Raw genomic sequence first — 14,390 nt, 5'->3', positions numbered from 1 at the left:
ATAAGCATCTTCATAAGTGGTTTCGATACATGATCCTTTTTTGATTTATCTGGGACAATGGTGGATAAATTCCTCAGCAATAAAAACAATTATTCATGAGATGGCAAGTATTTTCTTATGGCAAAACCTTTAAATTTTTACTGTTTACCTGACTGAACAGTTTATTTAAGTTTGCAACATTTTATAGAAATCATAGTCATTCACATGGAAAATTTCAGGCTGATAACAATAAAAATTTTTTTTAAAACACAAGATGTCTTAAAAATAAAAATTGGGCCAGGCACAGTGGCCGACGCCTGTAATTCCAGCACTTTGGAAGGCCAAGGCGGGCGGATCACAAGGTCAAGAGGTTGAGACCAGCCTGGTCAACACAGTGAAACCTTATCTCTACTAAAAAAAAACACAAAAACTAGCCAGGTATGGTGGCACGCGCCTGTAATTCCAGCTACTCGGGAGGCTGAGAGAGGAGAATTGCTTGAACCTGGGAGGCGGAGGTTGCAGCGGACTGAGGTCGCACCACTGCACTCCAGCCTGTGCAACAGAGCAAGACTCCAGCACAGAAAAATAAATCAATTAATAATAATAATAATAATTGATTTGAGATCACTCAATGAGCCTGAAGCAAAGTAAGCGAAGTACAGATCTAGATGATAATAAAAAACTATTGTTAATTTTCTTAAGTGTGAAATGCTATTATGGCTATGGAAAAGATCTTTGATTATAATATGTTTGTTTATTTGCTTGCTTTTTGAGACAGGAGTCTCACTCTGTTGCCCAGACTGAAGTGCGGTGGCATGACCACGGCTCACTGAGGCCTTGACCTCTGGGGACTCATGTGATCCTCCCACCTCAGCTTCCCCAGTAGCAGGGACTACACGAGTACATCATCACGTCCAGCTAATTTTCTTTGTAGTTTTTTTTGTAGACAGGGTTTTGCAATGCTGGCCAGGCTGGTCTCAAATTCCAAGGCTCAAGCCATCCACCCGCCTCAGTCTCCCAAGGTGCTGGGATTACAGGAATGGGCCACCTGGCCTAGAATTTGCATAGCCATATTTTAGTTAGGTCACATCATAGAACTCTCTAATCTTTTAGTAAACAGAGGCTATTACTGCTCTATAATGTCCATTTGTATATTTTTATAGACAATAAATATAAAATTAATACATATAAATATTAATATAAAAGTAATTTTCAATCAAATATCTGCAGAACTGAAAAAATATATCTAGAAATATTTCTCATCCCTGTAAGTGATAATTAAAAAAAAAAAAAAAATCTGGTTGGGGTGGGGGACAGGTAATCAGTTCTGTTAAATAAATATATAAAATTTTACCTGCTTTTTCTTTCAATGAGAATGGCCACATAAGATGCTGGCAAAGCGGCACCAAAGCCAGGAGTCCATGAGTAGAATTTTCCAAGTATCTTCCTGAAATTCAAATTTGGAATTTTTGTATGAAATTCCTAGTTGGTTACTTCAGTTATTATGAATAGAAGTTTCCCTTCTCTATCCATCCTCTATTTAAATGTAGCACAGTACCTCAAAATAAACATATTCAAAATCAAACTTCTTATCTCTCTCCTATCCCCATGAACTTGTTCTCTCTCCTCTATTTTCCTAGGTTAATATCATCAACAACAACCTATCCACTTATGTTTGACACACGTCATCCTTCACTTTGTTTCCCTTACTCCACATATTAAATTATTCCCTTAAATTATTACAGATGCAATTTATCTTTCAAATTCCTCTCCAACCTACTGCCCCTGCCTTAGTTAAGTCTCTCACCAACTCTCATCAAGGCTGCTACAGTAACAAATAATGGGTAACACTCCTTTCGATAACAGCCGGTCACAATCATTCAGGCATTCCCTGGATCCAAATCTGCTGGCTATGCAGACCCTCTGGCTTCTCAGTTTCCTTTATTTACCAAATGAGAATAATATTACCTATCTCATAGAGCCATTAAGAGAACTATATGAGACATTTCCCAGCACCATGCAGGACACATAACAAGTACTTAGAAAGTGTTAGCTGTTATTACTATTATTATGACTATTTTTTCAACACATGGTAGATATTCAATAAATGTTTTCCCTTCTTTGCTTCCACAACCCTTGATAACTTTTTCTTACAGCATTTACTAAAGCATTTTACATATTTTAGTTTTATGTATGTCATTTTTCATTTACTAGAATATATTCCTTGAAAGTAGGAATCCTCATAGCGCCTCATAAATTACAAATTACAAATGACCAGTAGCTGCCTGAGTTTTGTTTTTGGTTTTGATTTTTTTTTTTTTTTTTTTTTTTTTTTTTTTGAGATGGAGTAGTGCTCTGTTGCCCAGGCTGGAGTGCAGTGGCACGGTCTTGGCTCACTGGAACCTCTGCTTCCTGGGTTCAAGTGATTCTCCTGCCTCAGCCTCCCATGTAGCTGGGATTACAGGCACCTGCCACCACGCCTAGCTAATTTTTTGTATTTTTAGTAGAGATGGGGTTTCACCAAATTGGCCAGGCTGGTCTCAAACTCCTGACCTCATGATCTGCCCGCCTCAGCCTCCCAAAGTGCTGGGATTACAGGTGTGAGCCACCACGCCTGGCCTGCCTGGGTTTTGTCTTTTTTTTTTTGAGACGGAGTCTCACTCTGTCACCCAGGCTGGAGTACAATGGCACAATCTCGGCTCACTGCAACCTCCACCTCCCAGGCTCAAGCAATTCTCCTGCCTCAGCCTCCTGAGTAGCTGGGATTACAGGCACGTGCCACCACGCCCAACTAATTTTTTTTATTTTTAGTAGAGACAGGGTTTCACTATATTGGTCAGGCTGGTCTTGAACTCCTGACCTCATGATCCACCCGCCTCGGCCTCGGCCTTCCAAAGTGCTGGGATTATAGGCGTGAGCCACTGCGGGTTTTTTAAGAGAAAAACAAAAATATTTGGAGACATGAGGAAGTTTTTTTTTCCTTTCAAAACAACATGTTCCTAAGAAAGGGAGAAGTAGCAAGTAAAAATTACAAGAAATTATCTGAACAAAGTTGGTAAATTGCTAAATTATACATTATGAAAATTATATATAGATATATATAAGAATCAAGATTTTTCTTTTTTTAGAGACAAGGTCTTGCCCTGTCACCCAGGCTGGCATGCAGTGCTGCAATCATGGTTCACCGTAGCCCGAAATTCCTGGGTTCAAGGGATCCTCCTGCCTCAGCCTCCCGAGTTAGCTGGGACTACAGGCACACTACCGCACCTGGTTAATTTTTTTGTTTGTTTTAAGAGGCAGAGTCTTACCATGTTGCCCAGGCTGGCCTCGAACTGCCAGCCTCAAGCAATCCTCCCATCTTGGCCTCCCAAATTGTTGAGACAACAGGTGGGAGCCACTGTACCTGGCCTAAAATAATTTCTTAAATTGAAGCTCAGATTTAAAAAGATTAGAAAAGCTATTGTGGACATATAACTTGGGTATTTTTTGATATGGACATCAGAAACCTTCCACCTGTGAAGACTGAGTGGTTTTCCCTCCAAAATAAAATCCATAAAGGACTTAGTTATTGAATGTAAAATCGTAAGAAAAATTGACTTAGCGAATTAGTTATAGGGAGAACATGGATGTTACCTTAAATATATTCTAAGTTCAAATTTCAAATGTCTGTTGGACATGTCAACATAGATGTCCCATAGGCACCAGAAAAAGCAACATGTCCAAAGCAGATCTCACTGTATTTCTCAAATTTCTCAAACTTCTGAGTTCCCTACCTCAAGTAACAGCATCTCATCTATCCAATTAGGAACAAAACGTAAGTGACATTTTCAATTCCACCCTGACCCTCAACCACCTCATGAGTTCTTATGGTCTCCTATTATCTTCAGGATACATGCTTCTACAACTTAACCAAACAGGTTCATAGAACATAAAGAAAGATGCTGCAATAGCAAGGTATACTTAACTGCAATTTTTTTAAAAAATCTAATTATAGAGACTTTCTTTTTTTTTTTTTTTTTTGAGACAGAGTCTTGCTCTGTTGCCCAGGCTGTAGTGTGTGGTGCAAGCTTGGCTCACTGCAACCTCAGCCTCACAGGTTCAAGCAATTCTCCTGCCTCAGCCTCCCGAGTAGCTGGGACTACAGGCACCTGTCACCATGCCCAGCTAATTTTTTGTATTTTTAGTAGAGACGGGGTTTCACTGTGTTAGCCAGAATGGTCTCGATCTGCTGACCTCATGATCCACCTGCCTCGACCTCCCAAAGTGCTCGGATTACAGGTGTGAGCCACCGCGCACAGTCGTCATAGAAACTTTCTAGAGAGCACATGATAAAGAGAGTTCCTTACATAGATTTTCATGTCAATTTAAAGGCATGATTTGTTCAATAGTATAAAAGCCTTATCAATTATTTTCTGCATAATCTAAAAGTTTATAAATATTAATGATCTGATAATGATCTGAGGGAAAAATCTGTAAAAGACATTTGGAAATTATACGTTTAATTGCAGTTAAAATATACCTGCACAATTACTTTGTGCAACACTAACAGGAAGCTATTAAAAAAAAAAAAGAAAGAAAGAAAAAAAATTCAGCAATCAACAGGAAAAAAAAGAATAGCTAATAAATATATCAAATAAGTAGGAGCACTCAAAAGACTGAATTCTATCTGTATCTCTATAGTGTATAAAGATGCAGCACAGGTAATATATGTAAGACTGAATCAGGATCAAAAGTTCCAGCAACAGAATATACCAGGAGTTAACTTACTGTTTTATAAATAAAAATGTGTATGTTATAGTCCTTTAGAAGTTTGTTCTGCATGTGGCCCTAACCTATGTCATAAACAGTTGCCTTGAATTCCTGATCTATGAAATTGAAAAGCTAAGAAATCCTATTCAACAACTTGGTAAATGTAACAGGCCTCAGAATATGTATAACATCTTAAAGCATTTTTGCTATATAATTACACCAGTAATTTGAAGTTTATATTACATCTTGAGGTCAACAGGCTCATAGTTCCTAGTTTTAAAAGCTTTCATTGACATAAATGTCACTTCACAGATTAAAAAAAGGGGGGAGCAGGGATAGTAACCCATATAACATTTATGTAAATACATACTTGTTTCCATTTCAATAACAGAACCTATATTAATATCTATGGTGATTATGAGTACCAACCTTAAAATGCAAAAGAAAGCCATATACAAGGCCCCATTAGCAGTTAGAAATGAAGCAGATTGTAGGATCTCAGGGAGTAGTTTGTGTAAATAATAGTCTAATTTCCTTTTCCGGAGAATTGCTGCAATCTGGAAAGAGAAAGGATTTTTTGTTTAATCCAACCAACATTTCCCACTTAAATTAGCTTATATGTGGAAGCTACTGAATAAAAGCATATATTTAAAAATTAAAGTAAAAATGCTGGCATTTTACTGGTTCCTCTATAAAAATACTATGTTCAGGATAGAAAGGAAGACACCTGAACTTATATGGGTCATATGTTGAACAATCTCCATATGTTGAGGTAAATATCTGTAATGCCTTAAAACAGTTTTAAACTGAAAATGGAATATACTTTTAAATGAAAAAAATTCCAATTCAAATAAAAACTGGATGCTATAATAAAACTATATTACAGATTTTATCAGCCTATTACTACTAGAGAACTTCACTAGTAGAAACCAGAGAAATTCATTGTTATTCAAATTGACTACGGTGTGGGGGAAAAAAAAAAAAAATATATATATATATATATATATATGGCACGCACGCGAGAGAGAGAGAGAGAGAGAAATATAAAAAGTAAATTTAAAAAATAATGATTTCTGGTCTCCTGGAGCCCATTAAAAAAAAGACCTGAAAAAATAATATTAAGAATCTAGGCCAGGCGCAGTGGCTTACATCTGCAATCCCAGCACTTTGGGAGGCCGAGGTGGGTGGATCACGAGGTCTGGAGTTTGAGACCATCCTGGCCAACATGGTGAAACCTCTTCTTTCCTAAAAATACAAAAAATGAGCCGGGAGTGGTGGCGGGCGCCTGTAGTCCCAGCTACTTGGGAGGCTGAGGCAGGAGAATCACTTGAACGCGGGAGGCGGAGGTTGCAGTGACCCGAGATCGCGTCACTGCACTCCAGCCTAGCGACAGAGCGAGACTCTGTCTCAAAAAATTAAAAAAATTTTTTTAAAAAAAAGAATCTAGTAACAACACAAGTAAGCATCACCTGTGACCAGAACACAGAAACAGGAACAAGTCCCAATACAAAAGACTGCAGAAATTTACCACAGGAGTGTTTAAAAAAATATATCAACCTATCAGTCTTCATGACTTAGCTTTTAAATCTAGATTGAAAACCTTTTTTTTTTTTTTTTTTTGGTGAACTCTGAATATGAAAGGAAGATTTCTAGATTAAAACCAAAAAAGGTTCTGAAATAATTTAGTAATTATATGGATAGACATGAAATCTAAGTATTTATTGAGCAGACTATTAACATTCCAGGAAATAATGCAATATAAATCATAATATGTACAAGATATATAGATACTGAGGACTGACTAAGTGTTAGTAATATAACAGAAAGTACCACAGAAGTTTAGCAGAGTGAGTTTAATACAGGGGAAGGCAGGAATTTCACGGAGAAAGGCATATGTGCTGAATTTGGAAGAATAATAAGATTCCTCTCTAGTCATGGAAAACAGTACTTCCCCAACATAATGAAACAATATATCAAAAAAGGTTAAAACCTAATAGGGAAGGAGTAAGAGGGTGTAAGAAAGAAAAAAACTAACTTGAGAACAGAAAGACTACAAAACTCTCCACCTATTCCCCACCTTTCCAGAGATAACACTTTCCCTAAAGTCAGTGATCAACAAATCTACTGGCATCTTCTCAATTGTTCTGTTACTCCCTCCCTCTTCAAGCTTCTGAAACTGACCATCTATTACTTCAATTCAACTGTCATACACAGGAAAAACAATGATGAATAAGACCCAATCCTTTCCTTCAAGGAACATAAAATCTCGATAGGGAAATAGACACAAACAAAAACAATAAGCTATAATATGGCAGTGTGTTAAATGATAGGTTAAAAGAAAAGAAAAACTAAATCTCAACCTAGTCTCACACTTTACGCAAAAATTAATTTAAAATGGATCACGGGCACAAATGTGAAACATAAAACTACAAACCTTCCAGGGGGAAAAAATAGAGCAAATCTTATGGATACAAGGCCAGACAATGCATTCTTAGACTTGACACCAAAAGCACAATTCATAAAAAAGAAAATGGATAAATTGAACTTCCATCAAAATTCAAACTTTTTCTCTATTAAAGACCTGTTGGGGGATTAAAAAGGCAAGCTCCAGAATAGAAGAAAATACTTACAAATCACATATCTAATAAGGAACCAGTATCTAGAATATATAAAGAAGTCCCAAAACTCAACAATAAAAAAACAAACAATCCAATTAGAAAATAGGAAAATATATGACCAGACATTTCACAGAAGAGGATAAACAGACAGCAAATAAGCACATTAGCCATTAGGAAAATGCTAGATAAAGCCACAATGAGGTGTTACAACTATCAGAATGGCTAAAATAGAAGACAGTGAAAACACCAAATGTTGGCAAGGATTCAGAAAACCTGGATCACTCATGCATTACTGGTGGAAATATGAAATGGTATGGCAATTCTGGAAAACAGCTTGGCAGTTTTTTGAAAAATTAAACAATCAACTACTATTTGTCCCAGCAATTGTAGCCCTGGGGTATTTATCTCTGAGAAATAAAAACATATTTATACAAAAACCTGTGAAGGAATGTTTATAGCAGGTTTGTCTAGTAATCGTCAAAAAACAGAAACAACCGCAATGTCCTTCAACAAGTAAACGGTTTAACAAATTGTGATATATCCATGACATGAAATGCTATTCAGCAATAAAAACGAACAATAAAAAGGATGTATGAAACAACCTGGATGAATTTCCACAGAATTATACTGAGTGGGGGAGAAAAAAAAAAAGCTAATCCTAAAGCTATATACTATATGATTCCATTTCTAGAACATTGCTTTTTTGGGTTTCTTTGAGACGGAGTCTCACTCTGTTGCCCAGGCTGGAGTGCAATGGTGTGATCTCAACTCCCTGCAACCTCCACCTCCCAGGTTCAAACGATTCTCCCTGCCTCAGTCTCCCAAGTAGCTGGGATTACAGGCACCTGCCACCATGCCCAGCTAATTTTTTTTATTTTTAGTAAAGATGGGGTTTCGCCATGTTGGCCAGGCTGGTCTCAAACTCCTGATCTCAGGTGATCCGCCCACCTCGGCCTCCCAAAGTGCTGGGATTACACGCATGAGCCACCGTGCCTTGCCTCTATAACATTCTTGAAATGACAAAATTATAGAAATGAATAACTTAGTGGTTGCCAGGGATTAAGGGGGAGTGGGTAAGTGGAAAAGAAGTTAGTATAGCTATAAAGGGCAACTTTAGGGATCCTTCTGGTGATGGAAATGTTCTGTATTTTGACTGTATCAATGGCAAAATTTTTGTTGTGATATTATACTACTATTTTGCAAGATGAAACAATTGGGAGAAACTGGACAAAGAGTTAACTGAATCTCTTGAAGAACTGTACTTCTTACAACTGCATGTGAATCCACAATTATCTCAAAATTAAAAGTTCAACACTTTGTGTTTAAAAAAAAAGGAGTCATTCACATGACCACTAGGCATATAAAAGGCTCCCAGGACCATTAGTCATCAGAGAAATACCACTACACACACATTAGAATGGCTAAAATGCCAAGAACTGATAATATAAGTGCTGGTGGGAATGCAGAACAACTGCAATTCTCATACAGCTTTAGGATTAGTTCTCATATATTGCTCATGACAATGTAAAATTGTGGTCACTTTGGAAAACCGGTTGTTTGATAGCATCTAATTAATTGTGTACCTACCCCATAACCCAGTTATTCCACTCCCGGGTATTTACTCAAAAGAAATAAGTGCTTATCAAATAATCAACTATGAAATAGCTCTTTATTTTTATTTTATGCTTAACCTTACATTGAGATAACTATTCATTCTTTATCAAACATCTATACTAATATTTGTATATCAATTAAGAAACAAGTAATGTCTATTTTACAAATTTGTTGTGAAAATTGAATGAGATAATAAAAGGCTTAGCACCATGCTTGGTATACCATAAGTGCTCAAAATATGTTAGCAATTTTAATGTGTTTGAATGACATTAGCTCTATTTGATTAAAATATTATTTCCTATTGTTTTATCAGAATATATTTTATTTCATAATATTATTTCTTCCATTACCTCTGTAGTAACTAAATAATTAAGTTTTAAAAATTAAAAAAAAGAAAGAGATGCTCATGTCCGCCAAAAGACATATTTATACTATTATCTATAATTACAAATACTGTAACAACCTAAATGTCCATTAACAGTAAAGTACATAAATTGTACATATTTACCATATTGATAGACCAAACTGTACAGTCTATTGTGAGAAACAGGAAATATCTAATACAAGACATAGAAAATAACCTAGGACCTTATCATCACTGTACTATAACCCAGAGCTTCTAACCAAGGTTTACAAGTGGCTAAAATACTGATCCTCTCAGTAGTCTAGTTAGCCAGGTCAGACACAAGGTAACGGGGCAGGGTGACCACCACCTCTGTTTTCCCCAGTGTGCCACATATTTTTATCATTTTCTATGTAAACCACAACACACTACAGCATGAAAAAGGTTAGGAAGCACTAGAGTAAACAAATAACATACCAGTAATTGTGTTAGCCATGTAGTAATTATAATAGCACTTGCACTCAAGTATAAAATCATCAGACATCAGATACCTTCAGAAACATCACATTTTATAATCAAAGAGTTTGTAATGTTCATATGCTTTCACCAAATAATTCCACATTCATTAATTTCTTATGAATTTTTCAAACATGCATATAAAGATTTAGCTATTAAAAAGGCACATCATCACATCATAACACTATGGTTAAAATACAGATCTGTATTTATGTATTTATAAGACCTGGCTTTAGAAGACTATTTAATGCCCTAGGAAAATGAATCAAAATATATAAAGTGAAAAGACAGATTACAAAAAAAATTTGTAGTGAACATACAGAACAAATACTAGAATGTTATATCTTGATTATCCCTAAATGGTTGATAATAGATTATTTTAGTTTTCTTCTTTTCACTTTTGGATATGTTCCAGACTTTCTGCAATAAATATATGTTACAATTTATAATATTGGGGTGACGAGAACAAGTGTGAGAAAGAAGAATTATCATAGAAACAAATCTCAACAGGGAGTGGAAACAATCAGCATAATATAATACAATTAAGAGATTTTATTTTTAATCTTAACCCCACAACTATTTCTATGAAAAATCCTTGTTTAGGTGCTCTTTAGATTTCAATCTCCTCATTTAGTAAATAAGGAGGTTAAATTAAACAACACAAAGTATTCATTTTTTTTCTACTTCTAAAATTACATAATTTTTAAAAAATAAATGGGCAGAGCGTGGTGGCTCATGCTTATATCCTAGCACTTTGGGAGGCCGAGGCAGGTGGATCATGAGGTCAGGAGTCCAAGACCAGCCTGGCCAAGATGGTCAAATTATAATAAACAATTTATTTATTTTAAATTATTTATTTATAAAAAATAAATAAATGATATTGGAAGAATTGGACATCTATGCAGGGGGAAAAACGTACTTTCAGTCCTACTTCAAACCATACATAAAAATTAATTTGAAATAAATCATGTACCTAAATTTGAAAATTATAAAACAATAAAGTGCCCAGAAAAAGGGGCTGGATGCAGTGGCTCACAACTATAATCCCAGCACTTTGGGAGGTCGAGGCGGGTGGATCATGAGGTCAGGAGTTCGAGACCAGCCTGAGCAACATGGTGAAACACTGTCTCTACTAAAAATACAAAAATTAACCAGGTGTGGTGGCATGCACCTGTAATCCCAGTTACTCCGGAGGCTAAGGCAGGAGAATTGCTTGAACCCAGAAGGCAGAGGCTGCAGTGAGCCAAGATCGCACCACTGCACGCCATCCGAGGCAACAGAGTGAGACTATCTCAAGAAAAAAAAAGTACCCAGAAGCAAACATAAGTGAGTATCTTCACAAATATTCCAGGCATGAGTCAAAGGACAGAGGTAGTATTAACCAGAGTTGATGAAACACAAGTATGGAGACCAACTTGACTAATATGATGGGCACAGACTGAAGAGTGATACAAAATTATAAGGCCAGGCCCCCAATTTAGAAGTATCTCTTCATAAGATTATCACTATTACACATCCATCAGCACTATATACATTCACTTGTTATTCTCGTTTCTTTCCCCATTTGATTAGTGCTGCACATTTGCCATAGAGATGGTTGACTGTACTGGGATTGCACTTTGTGCAATAAAGTGAATTGAAGGAATAAAGTTAATTGGCCCTCAAAGGGGCTGACCCATGATCTTAGTCTTCCTAGTACCAAACTCTAAATGAGCAGTCATCGTGAGCCTCTGAGTTTGATCGTTAAACTCTTCCAGAAGAATACATTTCTAAAGAGTGTGATAGTGTGAGAAATCTAGTTTCTTTGGAAAATTAAATAGTTTGCAAATAAGAGTCAATTTTATGTTGTATGTATTTAATCTTTCTTAGAGTAATCTCTAGCAAAAAAATTATTTCTCTAAGGTAAGGTTTCTCAACCTTGGCACTACTGACATTTTGGGCCAGATCATCTTTTGTGCAGGGCTGTCCTAAGCATTGAAGCATGTTTAGCAGCATCCCTGCTCTCTACTTTCTAAATGGCAATAGAATCCCCCCAGCTGTGATAACCAAAAATGCCTACATTGTTAAATGTCTCCTAGGAGGTAAAATTGTGCCCCTTATTGAGTAAGAAAAACTGTCTTAAAAGAAAGAGTATAACAAATTTATATATTTTTAATACGCTAGTTCCAGAATTTTTATTTTATTTTAAAAAATGCTTATATAGCACTTGTGCCAGGCACCATCCTATATACCATACAAATATCAACTCATTTAATTTTCATAACAATCTTTACCCTACAACTATTTCTATGAAAAATCTTTGTTTAGATGCACTTTAGATTTCAATCTCCTCATTTTATTGGGCATGATTTTAATGGGCATGATTTTATTATCCCCATTTTAGAGATAAGAAAATGTTAGTACAGGCCAGGCGTGGTGGCTCACTCCTGTAATCCCAGCACTTTGGGAGGCCAAGGTGGGTGGATCATGAAGTCAGGAGATCGAGACCACCTTGGCTAACATGGTGAAACCTCGTCTCTACTGAAAATACAAAAAAATTAGCCAGGCATGGTGGTGGGCACCTGTAGTCCCAGCTACTCAAGAGGCTGAGGCAGGAGAATGGCATGACCCCAGGAGGCGGAGTTTGCAGTGAGCCGAGATCACGCCACTGCACTCCAGCCTGGGTGACAGAGGGAGACTCTGTCTCAAAAAAAAAAAAAAAAAAAGGAAGAAGAAGAAAAAGTACAGAGAGATGAAGTTACTTAAGGTGACGTAACTGATAGATGTAGAGCAGGGATTGAAGTCAGGCAAGTGGCTCTTAACTACCAATCGATGTTGAAGTCAAAACACATTCTAAATAAGGAGAATTATCACTTATCCACACTGCATGTTATAAATTTAAACCTGTGACTTATAGCTCCTACAGAAGTTCAAGTTGCTTATTCTCAGAGAAAAACACAAAAACATAAGGAAATTACAACTAAGATATAAAAATAACCCGACTATTCAGAAATTTGGTGATCTAACCTGCAGAAAGACTAAATAAGGCACCCATGATGACTCGGGGGCTAGAAACCGCAGTTCCAGTCTACAAAAAAATAAAGAGGAAAGAAGATGGGAACACAACATTTACAACACTAAATTACCAAATAAAAAGAATTAATTCCAATAGAAGAGACCGGACAACAACCAGCTGTGCAATTAACTTTACCCTTTTCCTTGCCCAAGATCTATAAAATCTAAACTTTTTTGTTTTTTTTTTTGTTTGTTTTTTTTTAATTCAGAGTAATGTTCCATTGCCAAGGCTGGAGTGCAGTGGCGCGATTTCGGCCCACTGCAACCTCCACCTCTTGGGTTCAAGAGGCAGGATTCTCCTGCCTCAGCCTCCCAAGCAGCTGAGATCACAGGCACGCGCCACCATGCCCAACTAATTTTTGTATTTTTAGTAGAGACAGGGTTTCACCATATTAGCCAGGCTGGTCTCAAACTCCTGACCTCGTGATCCGCCCGCCTTGGCCCCACAAAGTGCTGGGATTACAGGTGTGAGCCACCACACCCGGCCCCAAAATCTATTAATAGGTACTTTTTAATAAATCTGATAACAAATATAAAGTATTTAGCAGAGTAACCAGCACATAGTAGGCATTTTGAAAATGCTATTTCCTTCACTCTGCAGAATTGCTTCCTGACCCAACCTCAATTCCTTTTTGTGTTGTGCAGGTTTGTTTTATTAAGTGTTAAGAAGAGATTTCTATCTCTGATAATCAGAATATCTGGGAAAGGCCAGGTATGGTGGTTCATGCCTATGATCCCAGAACTTTGGGAGGCTGAGGCGGGTGGATCACTTGAGGTCAGGAGTTTGAGACCAGCTCAGACAACATGGCAAAACCTTGTCTCTACTAAAAATACAAAAATTAGCCAGGCGTGGTGGCACACGCCTGTAATCCCAGCTCCTCGTGAGGCTGAGGCACAAGAATCGCAGAAGAATCACTTGAACCTGGGAGGCAGAGACTGCAGCGAGCCACAATCACGCCACTGCACTCCAGCCTAGGCAACAGAGCAAGACTCCGTCTCAATAAAAAAAAAATAAATAAATTTAAAAAAAGAACTTCAAACAACAGAACTAAAGTAGAATATTCATCCATAGTCAGAAGACCTCCTGTAATTTTTTTCTAAAAATTTTTGGGCTGGGCGCGGTGGCTGACGTCAGCACTTTGGGAGGCCAAGGCAGGTGGATCACCTGAGGTCAGGAGTTCAAGATCAGCCTGCCCAACATGGTGAAGCCCCATTTCTACAAAAATACAAAAAATAGCCAGTCATGATGGTGGGCACCTGCAATCTCAGCTACTCGGGAGGCTGAGGCAAGAGAATCGCTTGAATCCAGGAGGCCAAGGTTGCAGTGAGCTGAGATCGCACCACTGCGCTCCAGCCTGGGTGACAGAGTGAGACTTCATCTCAAAAATAATTAATTAAGTAAGTTTTAAAAAAAAATTTTAAATAAAAGTTTTCAAAATGCTTTTAAAAAATAAGACCTTGTTTTTAAAAACTATTTATCATAGGCCAAGGCAGATAGATCACTTGAGACCAGGAGA

At 37.2% G+C, this 14,390-nt stretch overlaps 1 protein-coding gene across 6 annotated transcripts in view; it reads right to left on the bottom strand.

The window, feature by feature from the left end:
• The window catches only part of TMEM135 (transmembrane protein 135), a 258,161-nt gene that overhangs the window by 232,617 nt on the left and 11,154 nt on the right, over positions 1 to 14,390 (bottom strand). For 3 of the 6 annotated variants that reach the window (XM_008020449.3, XM_008020448.3, XM_073020210.1), the window contains 2 exons: positions 5,158 to 5,285; positions 1,334 to 1,426 (listed from right to left, as the gene is read on the bottom strand). In XM_008020449.3, the coding sequence (XP_008018640.3) occupies positions 1,334 to 1,426; positions 5,158 to 5,285 (221 nt within the window). The remainder of the gene's footprint in view (positions 1 to 1,333; positions 1,427 to 5,157; positions 5,286 to 14,390) is intronic. The other 3 variants (XM_008020450.3, XM_008020451.3, XM_008020453.3) reach the window with 2 other exon arrangements.

The sequence above is a fragment of the Chlorocebus sabaeus genome, chromosome 1 (assembly GCF_047675955.1).
Source record: "Chlorocebus sabaeus isolate Y175 chromosome 1, mChlSab1.0.hap1, whole genome shotgun sequence".
NCBI classification, from domain to species: domain Eukaryota; kingdom Metazoa; phylum Chordata; class Mammalia; order Primates; family Cercopithecidae; genus Chlorocebus; species Chlorocebus sabaeus.
This window is presented reverse-complemented; position numbering and strand designations above follow the sequence as displayed.